At 38.6% G+C, this 24,886-nt stretch overlaps 2 protein-coding genes across 4 annotated transcripts in view; one reads left to right on the forward strand and one right to left on the reverse strand.

Moving 5' to 3' along the window:
• Nucleotides 1-644: 644 nt before the first annotated feature.
• figla (folliculogenesis specific bHLH transcription factor) lies at nucleotides 645-8,616 on the reverse strand. 3 transcript variants are annotated; one of them, XR_010166915.1, is made up of 7 exons: nucleotides 8,298-8,616; nucleotides 6,330-6,476; nucleotides 6,125-6,214; nucleotides 4,778-4,912; nucleotides 2,747-2,835; nucleotides 2,383-2,433; nucleotides 645-810 (listed from the first exon to the last, which is right to left on the reverse strand). XR_010166915.1 is itself a non-coding variant. In XM_063896572.1 (7 exons), the coding sequence occupies exons 1-6, from the start codon at nucleotides 8,481-8,483 to the stop codon at nucleotides 2,419-2,421; spliced, it is 657 nt and encodes a 218-aa protein (XP_063752642.1). In that variant the 5' UTR covers nucleotides 8,484-8,616; the 3' UTR covers nucleotides 645-810; nucleotides 2,383-2,418. The 3 variants fall into 3 exon arrangements, 2 of the variants coding, with proteins under 2 accessions (XP_063752642.1, XP_063752643.1); XM_063896572.1 differs by having other exon boundaries at nucleotides 2,747-2,830; XM_063896573.1 differs by lacking the exon at nucleotides 2,747-2,835.
• Nucleotides 8,617-15,533: 6,917 nt separating this feature from the next.
• The window catches only part of hk2 (hexokinase 2), a 34,501-nt gene continuing 25,148 nt past the window's right edge, over nucleotides 15,534-24,886 (forward strand). Inside the window, exons 1-6 of the mRNA XM_063897314.1 lie at nucleotides 15,534-15,799; nucleotides 18,311-18,473; nucleotides 19,557-19,705; nucleotides 21,563-21,682; nucleotides 21,940-22,035; nucleotides 23,753-23,852. Coding sequence (XP_063753384.1) covers nucleotides 15,737-15,799; nucleotides 18,311-18,473; nucleotides 19,557-19,705; nucleotides 21,563-21,682; nucleotides 21,940-22,035; nucleotides 23,753-23,852 — 691 coding nt within the window. The 5' untranslated portion in view covers nucleotides 15,534-15,736. The remainder of the gene's footprint in view (nucleotides 15,800-18,310; nucleotides 18,474-19,556; nucleotides 19,706-21,562; nucleotides 21,683-21,939; nucleotides 22,036-23,752; nucleotides 23,853-24,886) is intronic.

A 24,886-nucleotide genomic window follows, 5' to 3' on the forward strand; every position in this document is an offset into this window, starting at 1 on the left:
TCTCATTCGACAGCTCAGGTTAAAAGCCTGAAAATAAAGTCTGTAAATGATATGAGGAACACCACTAAACACTGTTTAAAAGTTGATCCATCAATAAAAATAATCCATTGTTTAAATATGATTTAACATAATGAGTACTTGTTAAATTGGTCTGAAAGTGAAGGTGACCCTTTTACTTTGACTGCATGGTTTTCAACAGTTATGGCTTTACTTCGTTACATTATTCTTCCACCACTGCAAATTTAGAAAAGAATACTAACCTGGACACGTGTGCCAAATAAAAACATGTTACAATTAGTCATTAATTACAGAATTTATCAAGCATTTTGAAATTTCAAGTTGTGTTTTTGAAGTCAAAGCAGTACATGGTAGTATTGCGAGGAAAAATCAAAGCTTCTGAAATGAGAAACAACCACAGCATTCAGTGATCGGGACAAAGAAATAACGTAATTACACAAATGTAACCAAACGCTCATCCTCTTGGTACGAATATATTCCTTTAAAGGACAACTCGTGAATTCTTGTATACTTTAATATGTATAACAGTAGTCCTTGTAACCTCTAGTGTGGCTTTTCTTTAGGAAGAATCTAATAACTTAACAAAAACAACAAACCCTTTTAGACAGAAATTTTAAAAACAGAAGCGGTCTTGTACATTTTATTTTAGGGCTGCCAAGGATACAATTTGTAAAATAAAAATAAAAGCATATTCTTATTTACTCAAACAAAATCCATAGCTTCAAAAGTTAAATTAAATATGACAAATAAAATAACATTTTCTTCGTGAATAATCCTTTCTTCGTATGCACCCTAAAAAAATAAAACAAGAATTACGGGAAAATGTCAGTTCCTTTTACACAATTATCAAATTCAGTGACCTGTTGATGGAAACTACACATCTCTAATGGCTGTTTTGATACACCCTGACCTTCCTTTTAAGTGCATTCTTACCTGAACCTGAAACATTCAACCAGAAGAGGGCGCTGTAACATGTCAAATCATTGCCAAAACATGAATTTTCCAGTCTGCTCATGTGTTCATAAACTATTTCATAGAGGCGTAATAGCTTCTGTTAACAAGAGTGTTATCTTATGAAATGACCAGTCACACACTTGAGCAGAGGTCTAATGAGGCAAAAATAACTGCAAACATCTGGGTGTGCAGGGCCTGCAAGTGTGGGAAGAGACCAGGAGTTCAGACTAGAGTAGAGGTTGGTTACGGCAATGAATACTTCACCCACAATATGATCATTCCAACATTACTCACCCTCTGTTAACTTCAAGTCAGGAATTTATTGTGTGTTTTCATACAGTTTCTCCATGATAAACAAAAATCCTGGATGACTTGAAGAAAATAGGGGCCACATTTAACGACTGCCAAATTAAATTAAAACATCAGTAAGAAAACTCTCACACAACTTGTGCAGTATAATCCAATTCGTCTCATTTGTCCAGTTGTAGTGCACTACTTCAAACATTGCAATTTGGACTCAAAGCACTCGCTAAATTGTGAGATGGTTTATGCAAAAGAGTTCAGCAACTTCTTATGGAAAACGAATGCTGCACAAGCTGCGCGAGTTTGTGAACAGATGTTTTGTTATCACTTTGCTGTTGTCAAATACAACCGGCATATACTCCAATACATGCGGAGGTTTCCGTTTCTTACTCTTCTGATGAAGTCTTCTTAAAGAACTCATGGAAACACAGGTGAGCTGTTGATATACAACTGATCATTTTGGGGTTGAAATATCTTTTAAGTAGACCGATGCTTTTTTCACTGCAGAAATGTTGACTACTAATTGCAGAAAAGGCGCATAACGATGACTCCGCTCTTTTCCAATGTCACAGTCACCCTGCACATTACCCTAACACTGATGCAAAAGCAATCATTCATTCCCTTTGTGAAAAGTATGTTCTATGTGCACAGCTTCTGCTTTGTGTCTTCCTTTTAGTCAATGAGTCCTTTTTAAAAGGTTTTTTTCTGGCTGAATGATTTGTTTTATAAGAATTGTACGAGCACATCCATGGTAAACGGAAGATTTCAATTAGTGCTCTCAAATGTTCTTTGTTGAAAAAATCACTTATGTCAATGATTCAAACTAAATCGTGTTAGTCAAACATTTCTTTAGAGGAGAACAGCCCGTATTTGTATCTGTCAATTGAAAATGAAATACAAATAAGGTTTCTGACCACATGGGGGCAACATTTGTATAATATTAAACCAACCATCATACCTGTGTCTGTTACCATCACACTTAATATTATTTATTATCACGCCTGATATAACATGTCCAACATGTGCATGCATTTTGCAGAGATTTGCATTTTAAATGAAAACACACTTATCTACAGATGTTTAATTAATGTACTAAACATATCCAACCTGGCAGGTGTCCAATATGTGTCCAAGCCATCTGCTCTATGGTTGAGACATCTGTTGAAGAAGAAGAAGGGGATGATAAGTTAAGAACAAACGGCATGGAGAGGAACTACATCTTCCATTAAAACAAATGTTCAGTTACTTGAGGACAGAGGAGGAGTTTAGATCATCTGAGCAAAGTGTTGGAACACACACACACACACACACACACACACACACACACACACACACACACACACACACACACACACACACACACACACACACACACACACACACACACACACACACACACACACACACACACACACACACACACACACACACACACACACACACACACACACACACACACACACACACACACCTTGATCATATCCTCTTCATCATGATTTCTCCAATCAGATGACGAGGTACTTGTGTGGACGGTTTGATGCCTCGGATGTGACGGCTACGCTGCAAAGAATCAAATGCTTTGTGTTGAATGCCAGCGGTAATTGAAGTATAATCCCGTCAGATCCTTTTAGGAGATGATAAACGTGTCTGATTGCCCATTGTTGACAATAAGCAATCTGTTGTCCTCCTCATCGAGTGAGAGAGGAAAGAGGATGAAGAAAGGGCAGTGCTCGAAATGGGACGGTACTCACCGGTACACAGTACCTGCACTTTCACATTTTACTCCTGGGCGCACTGTGAATTGTATTTACGTACCGGCACTTCTCACAGGCTGCCGATACTCTACTCAGCCCTCTGCAATAACATTCAGTTGATCCTTTTGCCATTTCAAAAAGGGAAACAACTGATTCACCCAGGGAGCACTGCTTCCCAGCGGGTACTTCGCCACACGCGCATTCAAGTAGCATAATGCTTAGTGTACTCTGGTTAGTTCTAGATTCAAGATTCAAGAAGCTTTATTTATCCCGAGGGAAATTGAGGTGCAACAGTTCAATACAAAGAAGGAGAAATATACACTCAATATAACTAAACTACTAAATATACATCAATATTACTAAAATGTATCAACATAAGAGCAGCTTTGCAAATATGGAATATTATATAGTTACTCAGTAATGCATATTTTCATAATTTTCATAATTTATGAACAGATGTATACGCCAGTTTGCTCAAAATTATCAGATCTAAATGAAACGTATGCACATGGTTCCATTTCCAGTGATCAGCACCTCATCACAACCTTCGGTGTGCATCACAATTGAAGTATTTGATATATTTGTCTTAAACTTTTTTCTATGTTCCTTTTGCTTTGGTTGTTATTGTATGTAATAATGGTTTAATGGAAATGGAAAGGGGCATGCATTTTGTAAAATCTGGCATTTTTTGAAGGCAATCTGTCTGGGTTCAGGCGCAAAACAACAATTAAAACCAATTAAAAGCAGCCTGTTAAAGATTTGTTAAAGGCCACAGTACGCAGGTTTACGCCAGAGGGGGAATTAATTATGCTTCTGTGCTTAGGATTAAAATACAGTTAGTATGCAACATAAAAATGCAGTTTCAATTAACCCTTTATTCTTCAAAAGTAATCAGAATGCAAGAAACAAAGTCCCAGTAACTAAGATGTGTGCATTAATTATGCTGAAGATTTACAGCCTAAGGGTTGGAGTTTTTTCTCCAGATGAGAACTCCAGGCACTCCCTCATCATATAGGTTACATTCAAAGAAGCAAACCACAGATTTATAATGTGAGTAAAATATTTTTTGATTAAAAGGTGGAAGCTAGGTAATATTATACTGATTTTCTAAATGAATAAACAGATCCCTGAAGTTGTTAACTCTTCACATCAGACCCACTCATGACAGAGACCTGAGGGACCAATGAGATGACAACCTAATAAAATGCTCATGGTAAGTCTCACATGTCTGATGTCTGTGCACATACCACCCATATTGCAATAATTTACAGCCGGTGGAAAATAATAAAGCATCTGAAACAGCCGTGTAGTTATATACTGTACATGTGCTGCACCATATTTATTCTGGGAAAGTAAAAAACGTTCATTAGGATAGCCTGCATTTATTTGTACAGACAACTAGAAGACTTATTTTGTTCATTTGTCTGAGAAGGTGGGAAGGTCCTAAAACCTGGTTCAGTTCTGGTGGAAATGTAAGTTATGTAATGCTGTTTTATGAAGGGTGAATTAAATTAAAATTACACAAATGTTTGTGTTTGCTGTGAACTATAGTTTCTGTGGGCAAATCTAATTCTGCATTTCAGACTTTTCTGAAAACAAACACAAATTGCAATTGGAGGATCTCTACCAACCACCAACAACAGTTTATCTTCATAATTGCTTCACTAAAACCATCCCTGCCCGGCGTCAGAGAAGAAGCCGACAAAGCATGAAATCAGGAAGATAATTAGGAAAGAAAAACGAGTTACCAAAGTCTGATCGGGTGCTATTTGGATGATGAACTGATATCCAGGCATCCCACAATGCTGCAGCATCAGTCTGGTCATATCTCCGTCCTCTGTTACTGGTTCTGAGGGCATGGTGAACCCATCCTCCATTTGCTCCTGTCAGGAAAGAGAATATATAATTAAAAATAACCTTCTGCTATCAAATATCCATCTACTTTAAAAAGGGAATAATCACAGTTCTAATGAATCAAGGCAGGGGGAAAAGGTTCACTGTATGCTGAAACATTTAACAGGTAAAAAATAAAAGCATAAAAAAAATCTCTAAAACTAAACTTATCCAAAACACTGTTTTTATTTCAGTGGAACAGCTCTCGATTTTTCTTCTCCCAAAGTTTAATGAAAATGATCGACTGCAATATTGTTGCTTTCAAAATTTAAGGAGGTATGTTAGGTTCAATTTAAATAAGACTGTTTTCTTGAAGATGCAGTGAAATGAAGAAACAAAGTATCATATTGTAAGTATAATTAAGATGCAAAAATGTGTACATTATCTAGACCTCACGAAAGTAAAGTAAAAGCAGTGCTCCGTTAAGACAAAATTGGAAGTGCAGAAATGACACTTTTCTTCTGAAATGAAGGAATGGATCAACAGGATTATTTCTGGCTTAAATCTTGCAGCCTTACTGGCACTTAGTTTGTGACTTTTGGATTCACTGAAGTCATACAATAACACAAACGAAATAACTGCACAAAGCAAAGGCAGACTAGCAACTATCATGTTCTGCTGAGGTACAGTTACTTCTGTTTTCCAGTGGAGTCTGGTGGCGTTGGCAATAGCATAGATAACAGCGACAGTTCTCAGTCAAAAAAGGCTGTCTGACAGCATGGTGAAGTGATGAAAACACTGTTAATTAAACGTACACTTAAACTAATATTGATTTATTTTGGTAGGCCTTTCCTTTAGAACACACTGATCATGGATAACAACCTTACTTCCAAAAATCTGAATTATACCTTTAAAGCTATTTTATTTATCTTATTTGCACCATGTATGTTGAGTTGTTGGAGGAGCATGGGATAGCCAACATATACGTTGTATATGCTGTGCATATGACCCATAAAACCACACTCATAGACATTATGTGCAGGAGATAACATGAACAAGTCAGCAGGTGTTTCATATCCTCCAGAGCTGCTCAGTGTTTACAATCACAGATACAACAAGTTAGGGAAATTGTTATGACGTCTAACAATTGGGTCTCGTATATGTGCCACTCCTACAATGATGAGATTCCGTCTGGGTTACTTTCAGCTAAAACATGTCGAACCAACTGTCATAACAGCAAGGTGGAAAAAACAAACACTCACATCTTCCACTTGCCATAGGTCACTTCCCAAGACATCAGTCTGGCTATAAGTGATTGCATTCTTGAGGAAATCAGTCCCGCAGCCAGCGTTCTGAAAAATAGAAAATAACACTAATCAACAAAACGAAATAAGTGGCAATGCTGTCCTTTGAAAATAACAGAGGACACTTTTCCTCTGATAGAGTCCTGATGAGCAAAGCACTCACACCGTCGGTGTCCTGCAGAACTGCCAGGAGTAATCGTATGTATTCCGTCGCAGCTTTGAGTGTGTCCACTTTACTGGGCTTTCTGTCTGGTCGCATCAGTGGCACCATGCGCTTCAGGCGGGAGAACATGGTGTTCAAGTTCCTTATCTGCACAGAAGAGAGGCTGAAGTGACACATTAACGATATTTAACCATGAGTAAAGAAAAACAATGGTGAGGAATAAGAGCATGCATTGACGGTTTATGAGCAAAAGAGCCCCCTTGATAGATAGATAGAATCGGAGGATGAAACCCTCTTTATTGTCACATACATGCACACAGCAGAGCACACACAGTGAAATTGGTCCTCTGCATTTAACCCATCCTAGTACTAGGAGCAGTGGGCAGCTATTGTGCAGGGCCCGTTTGCCATCACTTTTTATATTTTTTGCATTTCTTTTACAGCTTAGACACTTATTGATCATTTTCTGGTTGTTTTGCATCTCTTTTTGCCGTTTACTGTCAATTTGTTGCTTCCTTATTACAAATTAAGATAAGATGTACCTCTATTAATCCCCTTGGGGAAATTCAACAGTTTATGCAGCAACAGAGAAGAGGAAAAACAGTACAGATTCACACAAGGATATGAAATAAAAATAAAAAGTACGAAAAATGATATACAGGCAAGTAACGGTTTTAAAACAAACTGAAATTTAGTGCGCATATATACATTTGGAGTCCGTATTGTTAAAAATATTCACGTGTGAAGAAAAAGTGCAGGTCAAAGTCATTGTTCAAACGGTGCAGTCTTTATGTACACTCCGGGTTATTGTTGAGTGAGTCACATGGTTAACCCCTTGTTGTGCAGCCTGATGGCTTCAGGCACAAAGGACTTTCCCAGGCGCTTAGTGCTGTGCCGAGGTGGGATGAGTCTGTGGCTGAACGTACTCCTCATCTTCACTAGCTCTGTATGGAGGGGGGGAGGGCTTATCCAGGATACTGTTCAGTTTCCTCCTCGTCCTCCTCCTCCATATTGTCAAGTGTAACTCCAATAACAGAGCTAGCCTTCCTCACCAACTTGTTCGTCCTGTGAGCATCCCCTTTGTTGGTGTTTCCACCCCAGCACACCACGGCAAAGAAGAGCGCACTGGCCCCCACAGACTGGTAAAACATCTGCAGCAGCCTCGTGCACACGTTGAAGGACCTGAGCCTCCCCAAGAAGAACAGCTTGCTCTGTCCCCTTCCTCAAGAGAGCACTACAGTCCAGTGTATTGTTCAAGTGCACTCCCAGGAACTTGTAGGTGTCCCCCACCTCTACTTCCTCCCCCCTGATGGCGATGGGGGTTAGACGCCTCTTCGTGTTCCGCCTGAAGTCCACCACGAATTCAATTAATTATTCAATATAAGCCAGGGTTATAAACTGGATGCTACCCACCTTTTTAAATAAATCTACACAATATTTGACATATCTAAATGTGCATGTACAATGACCAACTACAACACATAACACATAATATAATAGTATAATACTGAATAAAAAAATCCATTCTGCATAATGACAACTTTTACTGTTGATACTTCAAGTAAGTTTAGTTGATAACACTTCTGTATTTTATATTATTCTGAAATGGGCCATTGTGCATAACTGTAGCTACTACAGTAGTATATTTTGATGCTAATACTTTTAAAGTACATAGGCCTACTATGTTCTAAATAAAAATACTACGGCCTGGTTTCAAAATGTCACGTGAGTAAAAGTAATAGGGGATGTCCTTAGAGTAAAAAAAGTACTCTACACAATTTCAGAACTGAACACCACTGATCTGAGTACTTCTGAAAAGTTAACTACCAGTACAGGTAACGCTTTGTGTGACGTCACTAGCTAAGTAGCTGCATGGCTAAGCTTACGTTACGTGCTAGCAACCGTTAGCATGCTATGAAACACATCATTAAACTGTCATTTTCTAATGTTTCACATATTTCCACTCACTCTCAGTCGTTCCTTGGCGTTGACCAGCTCTCGTTTCTTCACAGTTTCGATGAAGTCCTCAGCCACGAAGTAAACTCCTTCCCTTCCGCTCTTAAACTTCTCTATGTTCCTGTACGCAGGGAGGGCAGACTCGCCCGTTAAACGCTTCAAAATGTCGCTCATTAATTCCTCATCTGGCACCTTCATTTTAGGCCAACATTAGAGGGACTTTTGATAGTGTTCTGTTAGTTTAATCACGTGAAATGTTTTTAATGTAAACGTCAAAAGGCAGGAGAAGGGAGAGGTGCAGACCCGGGATCGACACACCTGTGCTTCATGATTAATCAGGGGTTGTCAAGGCAACGTGATCAATTGAACGGTTTTAACGGTAAGTGAGAGGAAGTACTCTGATCTTGCACCGAAGTAAAAGTAGAAGTAGGCCTACCAGAGTGGAGTAAAACTCAGTTACAGGTAAAAGTCCTGCATTGCAAATGTTACTTGAGTAAAAGTACAAAAGTATTGGCATCCAAAAATACTTAAAGTACAAAAAGTAAAACAATCCAGATTGGCCCACCTCAGAATATTATAAATGATATGTTTGGATCATAATTATTGATGCCTTAATGTGGTTATCAAAGCTTGTAAAGGTGCAGCTCGTTTTAATTACATTGAATGCAGCTTGTTGATTTAGTCCAGGTGTAACTAAAATTGTATTTAAGTGTTCATTATATTGCATTTAACTATTCCAAATCTGCAAAGTAACTAATAATGTTAAATAAATGTAGTGGAGTAAAAGTACACTTTCCACCTCGAAATCGACTGGGTAAGAAACCAGTTGGAATGCTCAAGTAAAGTACAAGTATCTCAAAATTGTACTCAAATACAGTACTTCACTAAATGTACTTAGTTACTTTACACCACTAGTCACTATGAAAGAGGCTAAGAAAGGCAGAGGTGAAGGTAGTACTCATATTATACATTTAAATAAAAGCAAGGGTGGACATTTATTTTGGAGGGCTTTGAGCGTTGAAACTACACATTAAAATATATACACTAGTTATATAATCAAATCCTTGCAAAGATACATAAACATACAGTATACTGTATACATGGATTTTTCCCCCTTCTCTGTTGCTCTCTCTTATAGGTGTATTTGATTTTTTTTTGCTCACTATTTCCCTGATGGGGTTTTTACGGTGTTCGACTGGTTTTCTGCAAAGATCTTACGACAGACGTTGTTCAGAGTTTAAAGGCCCCTTGAGCAAATGTGTTAAATTGGGCTATACAATTTAGATTTGATTGATGGATTGATTGACATCCCCACGGAGTCTAGAGTTAAATGGGAAGTAAATAGGTTGGTGTAATCAGGCGAAAATTGCCGTTTATTAAAGGTCACAGAAAGCAATCAACAAAATAGGATCACAAATACACAATCACAGGAAAATCAGCCGAGCCTGGAAATAGAGAGAAAAATGTTTGTGACTGATGCCGAATCAGCAACAAACAAAACAATCTCTATTAACTAAAATCACTACTATTCAACAGGCCAAAACCTTGAAAGGAAAAGGAAATGTAGCGTAAAGCGTCACAAATACAACAATCTTATCATGATGCTATAATGACAGACATGTGTTTGTGCGTTTTGATTATATTGCCAACCTTAATCCTTGATGGTTAGTATTTCGGTTGCCGAGGATCTCATGGTGTGACATGCCGTGTGTTATTTATAGACATAAATAATAATACAAAAAGCCTGAATTCATGTTTAGACTTTGGTTGGCACAGACGCCACAGAAGTGCAAAAAGAAGTGCATCAAAATCAACACAACAGCACAGCCTTGGTGTGTGTTGTCTTTGGCAAAATACACTACCTTTAATGGCACTGATGACAGAATGAGTGATATGTCTGTGTATGGGAGTGTGTTGACCACATTTTGAAAACCAGGATAGTAAACAGGCGTGATTTTATTATCCAGCTGATCGAAGAGTTCATTTAGTGTTAAGAAGTAGGATCTTTTTTTTTTAACACAACATGTAGAGGAACATTTCATTCTTCAGTTAAACAAACAATCAAAATCCAACTTTGACATACACATGCATTTTTCTGTTACACTGAGAGATGTTTGAATACAGGCTGCCAGGGAGCAGTTAGGGGTTTGGTGCCATGCTCAAGGGCACCTCGGCCTTGCCCAGGAGGTGAACTGGCACCTCTTCAGCTACCACACTCTTTATTATTTTGTTCTGATCGGGAAAACAATTGCATTAGCTGAGCTCATGCCCCCTCTTCTATAAATCCGAAATGGTTAATGATCTTGTGAGTAGATGTACATGAAGCTCAGTGTAACATCTAAGTCAGCTATAAAGCATAATCAGTTTCAGTTTGATCATAAAATCATGATTAACTTTTTGTTTATTCATTCACAAGTGCAAATCTACAGGTTAAATACCATATTCACATTCAGTCATCATATGCAGTTAACCAATGATGCTCATCAGAATTCCACTATTCTATTTAGAGCTTCCCTCTAAAAATAGATGATTTCACAATGGAGTCTAATTACATTTCTCACCCTCTTTGCATGTGTACAAATTATGTTCACTCAGAAACAAGTGTCTCCTTATTGAAATAACTATATTGTACCTTGCCATAGAAGATAGCTGATCAAAAAACTCCCCGGCGTAATTTAATTGTGCACAGACAAACCAGCTTTTTGAGTATAGATACAACCATAACGACATTTTAGAGGAATCCTCGGTTTGCTGCTGCTTGAATGTGCAAGTTCTTTCAGGAAGACTGGGTGTACATTCAATCACTCCGCAGCTGCATATAGTCAGCTCATCATGGGCATTCTCTTTAACCAGTTACATTTCACCTGAATCTCCAGCAGTCAATCATTGTGCTGCAGTCAAGCTTTAAACTGATTCTCCTCTCTCAGCTGTGATTTCAAGTGGTGTGCTGCCGCCTGCTTCCACCACATCCATCTCCATTCATCATATCCAATGCCAAGGAGAGCTAATCCAAAGACATCATTCCATCTGCTCAAATCAAACCAATAATAGAATCCAGATATTCAACATCACCACCAGGTCTAGACCCTGGGGGGGGGATATACGATATCATGATCGGGGTCTAATCGCCAAAGACTATAACACTTCCATCACAGGGCGTATGAGTAAAAAAAAAAAAGAAGTCTCTCCAGATTGAACTAGTTTGAGTTTAACGTACAAATCAAAGAAAGAGCACTTTAAACATTTTTAAAGTGCTCATTTTAAAATGAGGCCTTAATAGGGCACACCACTGAGGCCCATTTTAGAAAATCACAGTTCCTTTACAAAGAATCTACAGGGTTTCACTGCTGAACACCTCAATCAGTTATTTTGACTTAAATTGCACGCTCATTACGCATTGCATGGTGTGACCAGTGGCGGCTGGTGGATTTTTTTCTAGGTAGGGCTCTGCCACATGCAATCAATTTAAGTAAACATCCCAGTATGACTTAATGCTACAAAAAAAACTGGACTTTTCAGCGTTAATTTAACAGTCTTACATTGTAATGCCTCCATAAACTATTTAAGCATTTGAGACTGAGGACTATGTACAACAACTTAAAAGCAATGGCATTAGCAATACTGGTGAGGAAACGTGCATGAGTTTTTTACAGTTTATTTGTAGTGGGATTTTGCTCTTCTCTCCTTCTGTGTGGCAAACCTCTCAATTAACCTTCTTTTTAAATTCAGGAATGTCCCTGACAAATTTCTTCTCCATTGAGAGCATAACCAGAGCATTGAGGCGATCCTGTGTCATAGTGTTTCTCAGGAAGGTCTTGATCCTCTTCAAAGTAGAGAAGCACCTCTCAGATTCAGCTGTTGTCATGGCTGTGGTGATGAGGATCCTGAGAAGACTGACGGTCTCTGTGAAAGTGCTCTGAAGGTTGTTCTCCATCTGGTACACAGACACTGCACCACTGCAAGCATTGAAATCACTGTTATCATAGATGAGGGACTGGGAACTGGGACCTCTCCAAGTAGCAGTCCATTTTCCATATTTCATGTCTGTTTGGGGACTTGAACCGGCGACTCTACGATTCCCAGTCCAAGCCCCTACTGACTGAGCCACTGCTGGACTAGTGCCCCAATCCTCGGATCAGGGGAGAGTAGATTCAAGTCCCACTGCAGTCATTGTGTCCCTGGGCAAAACACTTAACCCTGTATTGAGTGTATGCAAGTCCTTTTGGATAAAAGTAACATGTAATGTAATGCCGTTGCTTTACTTCATTGCTCAGCCGAAGGAAATTGATGTTTAAAACCTAGAAATGGTCCACTGCATTCTGTGATTATAACCCTAATTTCCCTTAGATGACTTACGAACAACATGAAAATGTCATTATCTTAGAATGATTTCTCCCTTTAATACGTTTTAAAGGGCTCACAAAGTGCCCTAAAGGCAGCATGTTGTGAATATCACAATATGGCCTGTATATCCAATGGTATATCTGTGATCTTTATTAATTTCCCTTTTTCTGGTTGCACTCGAAACCTTTGGCGGGGAGGGCGAGCACATTCCCCGCAATCAGTGCAGGCTTGCTTTCACAAGGAAAAAGATGAAGCTGATTATGGTTTATAATACTTGCTGATTTTGACATTAAAAGCAAACCAGGCTTCATTTCAGATTTTTCCAGGAAAATAAGACATGTCGCCCTCATTTAGTTCATTATTACCCATTCCTGTCAGAAACTCAGAAGACTAACTTAAACAACTCAGCCTGCAGGAATCAGGACCTGTATCGCTTGTTTTGATAGGAAATTAAGATAAGCTCCTTGCGTACCTAACTGTGGTTGTTAAGGGACACCGTTTGTGTTTGAGTTATTGATCCATCAAGTTTAAATCTGTCAATATCTTTCTAACTTAACTAGGAAAGCCCTCTATGATGCTAATCTGATCAATATAGGCTCTGAGACAGCATTCAGGCCTGTATTAACGGCCTATCGCTTCTAATTCCAATGAAACTTCATTCCATCATCTATCATCAAGTGTCTTTGTACTACATGACAATTTGTTCATTATATGGTATTGTGAAGATGTACTGTACTTTTTTGAAGTGTTATTCACGAGAAAAGGTACCTTTAAAGAACCCAAAGGAGGAAATCTCCCTGTCTGTTCCTGTCCCTTCAGACCAAAGAGTTGCTTCTTCCTGCAGACTGTGAGGCCCTTGAACTCATCCTCACTTCACTTCAAGTTTTCATTATGTAGCAGAATGGGACTATAATTTCATTTCAGTGCTTGAATTGGCATTATCCTATCCTAGTAATTTAAAAAAACAAATTATGCATTTGTCTTTATGTTATATATCTACAGATAATGATAGACTCGTACAAGTTGACCGCTTGATATGTTTAACAAGCGTCAGCGAGGATGGTCCTCTGTCCTATTCACTCCGCACATATACAGAAGAGTCCTTATTATTGTCTACAATATTCAAAAGTACATCAAATTTTGTATTCAGTTTGTGTTGTTTTTTGATCACGAGTCGTGGCTGTGGCCGTTGCTGTGGTCCTGAGTCGTGGATCCTGAGTGGTGGCTGTGCCTGCAGTGTGTTCTGGTCTGATGATCACTTTACTAAATCTTTGATGGCTCCCACAGGATGGTTTACATCAACCTGGATTAATCTCCTTCTTCTGTATAGACACATTTTAAGCATTTGGACTACCTATGTAATCCTTTTAATTTACACGCAACATCTATTGCACCTCCTAGGAGAGGGATCCCTCCTCTGTTGCTCACCCTGAGGTTTCTTCAATTGTACCCATTAACTGTAGGGTTTCTTGAGGGAGTTCTTCCTTTTCTGATGTGAGGGTCCAAGGATAGAGAGGGTCGTAGTCATATACCGGTGTACAAACCGTAAAGTCCACTGAGACAAATGCAAAACGTGTGGTATAAACATTGATTGATTGTTTTTATAAATATTTAGCAGAGGTAGAAGAAGCACTCAGATCTTTTACTAAAGTAAAAGCATGCAGGAATACTGTGGTCGTCAATACTCCATAACAAGTGAGGTCATGAATTCAAAATAATAGAAGTTCAGTAGTATTATCAGCTAAATGTACTTAAAAGTATCAAAAGCGTAAGGACTGTGTGTGTGAAATGGCTCCTTTAACAATATTTCTTTAGCATAGATTGATATATTATCCTGTTTTTATCACTTTGATGGCATTTTAATGTGCAGCCAATTTTAAATACATACTTTAAAAAGCTCTTTATTAGCAAATCATGTGATTCATGTGTAAAAAGGAACTAGTAACTCAATTTGGTGGAGTAAAAAGCATGATGATTGAAGATTTCCTTGTGAGAATGGTGACTAACGCAATTAGAGTGGAGAATAAAGATGTCTTTTATACTGCATCTTATCCTTTGATCCATTTCAATCAGATACCATACAGTTCTCACTAGACACAACTTCAAAGCTCATGGCTATAAATAATTTTTCATCTGATACCTGGGCCACTGCTCATTCTGTCACGAGGCCTGACAGACTTTTGAGTGCAAATGAAAGTGACCTGCGCAGACTGACAATGTAAAAATCTTCTGCTAACCTGTTCCTTTGGTACAGACAATTGGAGCTTTGGTCACGAGATCACCCCTGTGCATTGAACACATTATTGAAAGTCTCCTATATAGATAGATAGATAGATAGATAGATAGATAGATAGATAGATAGATAGATAGATAGATAGATAGATAGATAGATAGATAGATAGATAGATAGATAGATAGATAGATAGATAGATAGATAGATAGATAGATAGATAGATAGATAGATAGATGATGGATGGATGGATGGATGGATAGATAGATAGATAGAGAGCGAGAGAGCGAGAGAGAGATAGATAGATAAATAGATGGATGGATAGATAGATAGATAGTATCAAAAGTAAAAAGTAAATACAAGTTATAAACATACCATTAAGAGTGAAGTATATATAATTTTTATTCACACCATTCGACAGTTGCATCACTTGTTTATTAAAAAATAAAAGTGAACTCCAATGAAATATATATAATCAACACGTTTTCCATGAATTTAATGTTACATTTATTATGTTGAAAATGTGTAATTAAATTTAATTAATTAATTAATTTGTACAATAAACGTTAACATTAATTGACAACATTTTTGCACAAAAAATGAGGTCATGCAGTTCCTTCTCTGCAGCCAATCAGCGCCAGCCATTTGTGATGACGTCACCAAACTCCCAACTTCAGGAAGTTGGAACTTTCTTTTTACGAGTCGGGTTTTAACTGAGGTTTCAGCGTTAAATTACATTGTTTTAGACAAGAAAACGAGCAGCAGGGAGAATTATCATTGTTTCTTTGTATGTATGTTTTGAGGAAGTAGCTTTGTGGATCAACTTTGTGCGATTTGGAGTAGCAGGAGGACGAGCAGAACCTAAAACTGAGTGAAGATGATCGCATCGAGTCTATTAGCTAACTACTGTACAGAGCTACATGATGACCAGGCTCTTAATGTGAGTACCGCTGTAAAACACTGTTGTTGAATTTATGCTGACAGTACATCTGAATGTGTTTCCATACTGGGAGAAAGTAAGAACAGGGGTCCAGCAGGGCTCTGCTAGCAACAGAGCTGGGTCTGCATTCAAAACATTACTAAAGTAGGCCTACCAAAAGCAAAAGTACTCGTTATGCTGATTGGGCCTGTTCAGAATAAAATATTGCAGTGAAGTACAGTACTTGAGTAAATGTACTTAGTTACACTGCTGTCTCCTAGCATGGATAAGGTCTCACCGTCATGTTTAGTGTAAATATTCGGCCTAAGAGAGCGTCATTAGGATCACCTGTGAGGGGTGCAAAGCAGTGCCTAAAATGCCTTCAATAATTAAACAACAGCCAGTGGTGAAAGCAGTTCTCACACTTGCTAAAGTAAAAGTAGCATTAATATAAGATATACTTCATTGATTTCAATTGGGTAAATGTTTTCGTCACAGTTGCATGATATTAAGACATTACATGTCAGCAGTAAAGAGCAAGTCCCAACAACATCGAATACGATTTACATTTGAGTTATCAGAATAATCACAGCTTTAAATTAAAATCCTCAAAGGACAACTTGAGAAGGGGAATGGATGAGGTCAAAGTCCAACATTTAAAAAATCTTTAATGAAAGTACAATTATTAATAGATGATTACCTGTTTTTGATTTGTTATGACCCTGCTGGTGGATATCGTTACCAACAATTATATGTCAATGTTTATTATTGTTAGCGTGACCATCTTAATCTGTTTAGCAACAAAGCAGTGGATTAAAATATATATGTAATTCCATATTATACTGCTACTGGTACTTCACTAAAATGAAAATATTTCAAATACCCACACCTGAGATTTTCCTTTCCTACTATGATAATTTCCTCTCTGAAAAGTCCTTTGCGGTGCAATGTATGCAATTTACTGGGAAATTGCATACATTGCACCGCACTTCATTTTCATTGTTTCCTATCCAGTGAAACTCATTATGGCAATCTTATGCAATCATAGCATTTCTTCTCAGTAATCAGACTGAAACCAATTTTTGTAAGTTTGCAAAAGAAGGGGATTTGCCATGGCCATTTTGTACTTGCATAGCAAACCATCTCCACTCCTTCCCTACTGATTCTTTTTGAATGATGATGGAATCGACCTATTTGCCCTGTTGTCGTCTTCTATTTTCGATTGGTCAATTTATGGTTTTCCGTGTTCGAGCAATTAATCTTCATCTTTACAACAATGGAACTTTTGCTTTCTTGTGGCTCCTTAACTGCACAGTCAAATAAATGAAACGAAAAGTAGCTATTTTTATCGACACAGTTTCAGATCAATGACCCTTATGTGCCGTGCTGCTGTGCGCAGTATTGTGAATGTCTCTTTGGACATTTTCACCTCTCTTAAGGGGACTGTTTATTGATGTTTGTTTTCATTTAAATAAGAAGGAAATGGAAGAAGGTTTGTAACAAAATACAGGTTTAAATGATATTCTTCCTCATTCAAAATGACTAAATCATACCATGTATAATAACTTACTCATGTATGAGCTTCTCTCTCTAACATTCTCTCTTGATTCAAAACGGTTAGAAAAATCAAGAATGTTCTCTACTTTTCATGTAGTAAACTGTTAAACTTCACTGAGTAATCCTGAGGATTTATGTGGATTACAAATATAAAAGGGAGAGGAAACATTGCATTTGCCTCTCTCCCTTGAGTTAATGTCGGACCCATATTTAGTGTTTTTGCACTCTCTCCTTTCCCCTAGCTTTCCCGCTGTGTCAGAGAAACACAGGCCTGTACACCGGGCCTTTTTTGAATGACATTACCTCATACCTCAAGCTATTTCTTTTCTTTGTAATACCAGCGTCTTTTCAATGTTTTACACCGATACATCATCCGATCATGGGGCCAAGGTGCCCTAGTAGGAAAGCTGATTAAATAAACTTTTTAATGCTCAAACCTCAGGGCGGTTAAATTTCAGGATGAAATAAAGCAAGCAAAACATTTTTATTGTAGGTGTTTCCGGACCTATATATATATATATATCTGTAAACTAATGCACTACGTGTGCAAAAGCTCTGAAAAGCAAAACTGTAGCCCAAGGTTCAACTGGCACCTGTTTTCCCTCAGATGGGACCCACAGTCCCACAATGAGTACATTTTCAGTCAAACAGCAGCAAATGGACAGTGCAACAACAAGAGGAACTACAAAAGTACAATCAATTAATACAACTTTAAAAAGCATGATCAAATGGAGATGCTAAAAATGTGTGATATTGCAGAAGAATAAATAAAGTCTGCATTTCATTAACTCATGTTGGCAGAAGATGGTGATTAATGCATGCATTTTTATCTGACTACCCCCCCCCCCTCCCCCCCCTATAAATACAATTATGTATATTCTATATTTTAGGCTTCTGGTGCAAAGGTTGCCCCCCAAATATGTTTTCAATTTCCTTCATTAAACGTAACAACTGCTCTTCTCCACAATGGTTTAGGTGGACAAATACCTGCACCACTTCCAGCTGTCGGATAAGACTTTGATGGATCTGTCAATACGATTTCGGAGAGAGATGGACAAAGGCCTGTGCAGAGACACCAACCCCACAGCTGCCGTGAAGATGCTGCCCACGTTTGTGCGCTCAACTCCTGATGGAACAGGTATTATTCTTTTCATAAAGGTGGTGCGTTTAGGAAATGGGTCCACCGATGTAAGGCTGCTGCCCTAGATTCATCTCAGGATGCTTTTATTCAGAGACACCAGTCTGCTGTAGTAGTTCCATTCCCGCTACTGCAAGACAACAATTATAAGACAAACATCCTAGGCATGGTTCAGGATGTCGGCCTCAATGTTATTTCTGTGCAATAATTATTCAACTGTGCAATATTTACTTAACACAGAGACCAGTTCAACGTTAACCCTTCCAGACCAATGCAAATATCATGATGTCTTCAAAGCGTCATACCTTCTCAGCGGTTTGAGACAGAGATCTGCTGTTTTTCTCCTCTTAAAGTAAAGAAACGGTGCTAAACAAGTTATCAAGTCTGTAATTGTGAGCCGTAAAACAAATGTGTAAAGTTATAAAAGATGCGGATAGTCTCACTTTTTCCCGGCACATTGCTTCTCGTTTTCTCTATGATTTATAGGTGTATTCTCATCCAGTTTTAACATTATACCTTATAACTGTTGTATAGTACAATGTTTTACTGTTGTTGTATATATTATATTTCCCAGTGTGCATGACCACGAGCATGGAACAGGTCTGTGAAGTTATTAGGTAGGCTAATCATCAGAACAATAATTGTATATTCTTTAGTAAAATCAATGAAATCCCCTTAATCCTTTATCAAGGGAAGATGACAACTACTTGCATGTTGCAGCTTTTAAAATGAAATAGTTTTGTCTCCTTTTCTTGTCATACATCATTATCAATTGGAAATTTAGACATTGGGTTATTGCATGTTTTTTAAGTCCAGAAAACAGTGTTGGTACTTTTGAAAACAGAAAGCATTAGTTGGTGTTTTACTTTTCATTCACATTCCTGTGGAACGTTTAGCGTAACTCCACTAATGGACTGTAGGAGGTAGCAAAACACACAGCAACATGCCAGCCAAAGGTAAAGAAGAACAATAATAAAAAAACAACCGCTTTCTTAACGTTTTATAAGCAAGGAACTCCGATACAAATGTGGACTCTGTGAGTTAATTCTTTGGTGTTTTGTTTTTTGTTTGCTTTATTTGAAGAGCAAGGTGAATTCCTGGCACTTGATCTTGGAGGATCTAACTTCCGGGTGCTCCTTGTCAAAGTTATGGATAACGGCAAGCAAGAGGTGGAGATGGAAAATCAGATCTATGACATTCCTGAACACCTCATGAGGGGCTGCGGGTCTGAGGTAAGAAGCATTACACACTGGTCCAATTATTTATATTTATTTATTATTTGTATCCTGCTTTATATTTAGTTTTTGTTTATATTTTGTGTACATCTTTACTACATGTTTAGTCCCAAATGTATATTCTTTCTTTCTTTTAAATGCTATTTTATTTAATTGTAATTACATTGCCTTATTTTTATGCTGCTGCAACGAAAACAATTCCCAAATTGGGATCAATAATGTATTTTCATAACTGCGCCTGTCACATTTGGACTTTGTTGCACTTGTATGTGGAGCTAAGTGACATGTATGCTTCAGAATGTTGCTCTCTGAATACTTGGACAGACAGTTCATGCTGATTACCATCAGTAATAATCAGGATGTTTTTTTGTTGAGCCTCAAAGAGATTGATGTATTTTCCGGAGCTGCAAGACAAGTGCAATTTCAGATATTTACAATTGCCTTGTTTTAATTAGTTCTCTTGTAAAGCTTGCAGAGGAATCCTCCAGCTGCAGTGAGGCAGGGAAGTTGATCCATGAGCAAAGGGCTTTAAATCAAGTCATATGTGTTCAATACTTAAATTACATAAAAAAGATGCATCCAACTCTTACTAAAACGGGAACTTAATTAATAAACAGGGAAATAAATCCTAATAATGTGATCCTTTGTTACTTAATTATTATAATTATTATATATATTTTATGTTGTACTAAAGATTAACTTTGCTTTGCCTACTTTGACACTGCCCTCTGCATTGTTTCAACCCCATGAGACCTGTCTTTGTTTCTTTCTCAAACTTAGTTTAGAAGTCATGCAGCTTGAAGGAGGGGGTGACAGCAGTGGGAATGAACACTTCTTTTTTTAGTGTTTTGATTAGAAACATCAAACTCCCCTGCAAACCACAGGCAGCGTAAATCCAGTAGAGCAGGGTTGTTCAATTAAAATTCAAAGAGGTCCAGTTTAAGAAGATGTCCACAAGTAAAGTTTTCAACTCCATACTTGTGAAAGAAGGGTTGAATTTAAGCAAATATATAACCGCAGTTTGGGTAAAATATGTATTTAAAGCTCTTTATTGTGCTTGATATAAATCCGTTTTAGAATCATTTATCTCAACAACTCCTTTTCTCTTTTCCCTTCTTCTATCACACGCCCCCACTTTCAGTTCTCTTGTGAGCACGAAACATTATTTGATTTCTAAAAACTTCATATCGGAGGAAGCAGCATTTATGTCCCGCTTTTAATTCTCACCACACTCTCTGAACAGTTATTCTTAACCACCCATGAGAAGTATGAACATGTGAAAGTCTGTCAACTATTGATTATTAGCTCAGCTTTCACCCACTACTTTTCCTTAAAGAGCACCGCATGTGAAATGACTTTTTTCTCACTTATTTCTCTTTCCTCTCGATCTTCTCCTCTCTAACCTGAGTCACAATGCTCATCGGATCATGGTTACCAGGTCTGAACTTTAAATCTGCCCCCTGCCACAGCATTGCTAGTGATATCTGTAAAGTAACACCAGCATTCAAACTGTTTCTCCTTCACATATGTCCCTAAATGGTATTGTATAATAATTACGTATGGGACTGGCATTAAATAAAAAGGAAATATAGCTTATCCTGTGAACTGTACACTCATGTTCTGCAAACGTGCCAACACTTTTTTGATTTAATTTCCCTCTTCCTTCCTGCCTACTACTTGTAGGATACAAATTGTCTTACCTCTCATGCATTTACTCTAGTCTTTAACATCCATCACCTACCAGGCATCATGTTTCTCTCATGTGTGTGTGCGTGTGCGTGTGTGTGTGTGTGTGTGTGTGTGTGTGTGTGTCGTAATTTATTAAGTAAACTTTCCTTTTTCTCTCTCCTTTAGTTGTTTGACCACATAGCTGATTGTCTGGCTAACTTCCTGGAGAAGTTGGGCATAAAGGATAAAAAGCTTCCTCTGGGTTTCACCTTCTCATTTCCCTGTCAGCAAACCAAGTTGGATGAGGTCAGTGATTTAGACTTGCTTCATTCAAAACACTTCATTTCAAGTAAAATGCAGACTCTACCAAAACAAGGGCTGTTACGATCCAGCAAATCAAGCACAGACCCATGGTATATTGTTGCATCATGCATGCTTCTTACCTGATGTCGTATCAAAAGCGATCTTATTTGTATATGCAGGTACCTGGGTGTAAAACATAGCTGAAATGAAACGTGTAGACAACCTTTGTTCTGCTCTTGTGCTTATGTTATTCTTTACAGAGTGTTTTGGTGCATTGGACCAAAAGCTTCAAAGCGTACGGAGTGGAGGGAAAGGATGTGGTCAGCCTTCTGAGGAAAGCCATCAAGAAACGAGGCGTAAGTGCACAAAATCCTATTTCTTTGTGAACATATCCATCCATTCTTGTTAGTAATCCATGCAGGATTACTAAGTTATCTGTGTGTCTCTGGGTGAGGATGTGTGTCAGCATTCAGCATACACTCCTTAATTAAGTTTGCTTCTGGGATTTTGTTCATACATTAAAAAGGTCATTATTTTCCCACATCTACAAGAAACATCTTCAGGGTCTTTTTCTATTAGTGACCCTGGACCTGTCTGACCCAGGGATGCAAAGCTCATTTAGAATGTGTTTTCAAACAGCCTGAGATGTGAAGAGCCCTAACGTAATGAATTATTCATAGTTCATATCTATGGATTCCAGCCGTAACTTTTGAAGTGGACTCTTACCAGCATGTTCAGATGAGCAGGCCACCTCAGCACGCCACTTTCGTCTGCACTATGAATGCTATTCAGGGATGTTACTGATCATAGAGTGGGGCAGAAACGGCAAAGGACACATGCCACTGTTTTCTACAACATTCTTTAAGTCTTTAAGAAGACAACATGAACACGCCAGGTAGGGAATGAGGCCTTACCCCAAGTGAAGGAGTTCAAGTATCTCGGGGTCTTGTTCTCGAGTAAGGGAGCAGTAGAGCGTGAGATGGGCTGAGAATCGGAGCAGCGGGAGCGGTACTGCGGTTGCTTTACCGCACCGTTGTGGCGAAAAGAGAGCTGAGCCAGAAGGCAAAGCTCTCTCTATCGGGCCATCTTCGTTCCTACCCATGAAGGATGGGTCATGACCGAAAGAACGAGATCGCGGATACAAGCGGCTGAAATGGGATTTCTCTGAAGGGTGGCTGGTATCTCCCTTAGGGATAAGGTGAGAAGTTCAGTCATCCGGGAGGGACTCGGAGTAGAACCGCTGCTCCTTATGCTTGAAAGGAGCCAGTTGGTTCGGGCACCTAGTGAGGATGCCACCTGGGCGCCTCCCTAGGGAGGTGCTCCAGGCACGTCCAGCTGGCAAGAGACTGAGGGGTAGACCTAGGACCAGGTGGAGGGATTATATCTCTTTGCTGGCCTGGGAGCGCCTTTGAATCCCCCAGTCAGAGCAGGGAAAGGAAAGTTCGGGGCTCTCTGCTGGAGCTGTTACCCCCGTGACCCTGACGGATAAGCAGGAGAAGATGGATGGATGGATGGATGGAACATGAAAACGCCTGCCCACTGAAAGAGATTTTACTAGTAACAAGAACAGTTAAATGATAAGAAGCTAAAGGAAAAACATGTGTTATCCATGATAAAGTTAAATGAAATACTTTTAAATAATGGGAAGATATTGTGTCTATTAAAGCCATAATATGCCACAGTCCAGCAAAGGATACGAGTTAAGCAAAATATCCAATCCCCGTCTATCAAAACTCGACAAAATATGCTGTATTTAATGGGCATCTTAAGCAATATTACACGAGGAAGTGATGAATATATGAATGTAATTACAGCTGTTCTGATATTCAGTGCAATAACACAACACCTTTTTATATTTAACGGTAAGAACAAATCCAATTATCCCAATTATCAAGAATAGTCGGGCAGCTGAACTGAGACTTGACCTTTGCCAGGCAGAACTGAAATCTTCGCTGTGCATACTTTGTTGCAATGTAAGATCACATCCAGCTGTTCTGTGGTCATAACTGTTGAATAACTCCTGGCCTCTTGTCAAAGCGATTACTAATAAAGTCTAATTAAATGACACTGCAGGACTTTGACGTTGACATTCTGGCGGTGATTAATGACACGGTGGGAACCATGATGACCTGTGGCTACGACGATCATCACTGTGAAATTGGCCTCATTGTGGGTGAGTTAAGTCTGAAGCCAATACTGGAGGAAGGAAGGAACCATTAAGGTCAGTAAGCTCTTATGCCACAGCTCTTTCAGCGTTGAATGAAACAACACTCACTGAGCTGCGTTTTATCGAGCTGTGCAGGGAGGAGGCTTTTCTGTAGGCTGACATGACTGACTAGTTCCCTTGACAAAGCCACTGGTATGTTTCCATTGCGTTTTGGACTTTTGCATAAAATGAGATCCGTGGCAAACAAACGTTTCTGATTTTATTCAATATTCACACATTTTTTAAGTGTAAGTTCAATAGTTAAAAACTAACAACACTAGCTAAGCTAAAAGGGGGTTTATTTTTCTCATTTCGACACTACGTAGCAACAGTCAGTTATATAGTGAGAAATTCAGGAATATAGTATTGACTGAATTGTTGTATGCCGTAGGAGACGAGCTTTCTTTAACCACATACCTTATTACATGCTCTTAACCTTAAACCCAATGACTTGGAGACGAGGGAATAGGACTCTTAACTGCAGCACTCTATTATGTACTTGCATGACATGTGTATAATATTCTCCCACAGGTTTTACATCGTGTTCTGATGGTGTCAGGAAAGCATCAATTTACATAATGATCCTACTCTTTAAAGCCCCGTATGGATCATATGCACTCTAACAGCTTATTGTTTCCTTCTGTTTCCCTTTCCACTTGTTTCTTGTGTGCGCTGCATCAACAATTCACTGTGTGTGTATCTCTAAGGGTGTATAATTGGAAAACAAGCATAATGAAAAGGGTAGATGCGCAGTCAGTTAACATGGGAGAAGACCCCTTGTGTAAATGTGGTAACATGTTGCTGGTAGATCATCACAGAGTTATTTAACTTTATAACTTCTTGCCTGTATCTTTAACAGTTTGTCTGTAGAAATTCCCACACAAAAGGGAGCAGCATTATTCAGGAAAAGGAGAATAATAGCATGTTTTTCTCCCAACTTTGATCAGCTAATTATCTCTGCACTGCAAGGGCCGTCACTGCTGACTCACTTAAGAGATTTA

Source organism: Eleginops maclovinus, chromosome 12 (genome assembly GCF_036324505.1).
Source record: "Eleginops maclovinus isolate JMC-PN-2008 ecotype Puerto Natales chromosome 12, JC_Emac_rtc_rv5, whole genome shotgun sequence".
NCBI lineage: Eukaryota > Metazoa > Chordata > Actinopteri > Perciformes > Eleginopidae > Eleginops > Eleginops maclovinus.

Coding starts and splice junctions, on each gene's coding strand:
- figla (XM_063896572.1), bottom strand. CDS start 8,483: ATGAAGGTGCCAGATGAGGAATTAATGAGCGACATTTTGAAGCGTTTA. Junction 6,477..8,297: donor ACGCCAAGGAACGACTGAGA/GTGAGTGGAAAT, acceptor TCTTCTGTGCAG/ATAAGGAACTTGAACACCAT. Junction 6,215..6,329: donor TTCTGCAGGACACCGACGGT/GTGAGTGCTTTG, acceptor TCTATTTTTCAG/AACGCTGGCTGCGGGACTGA.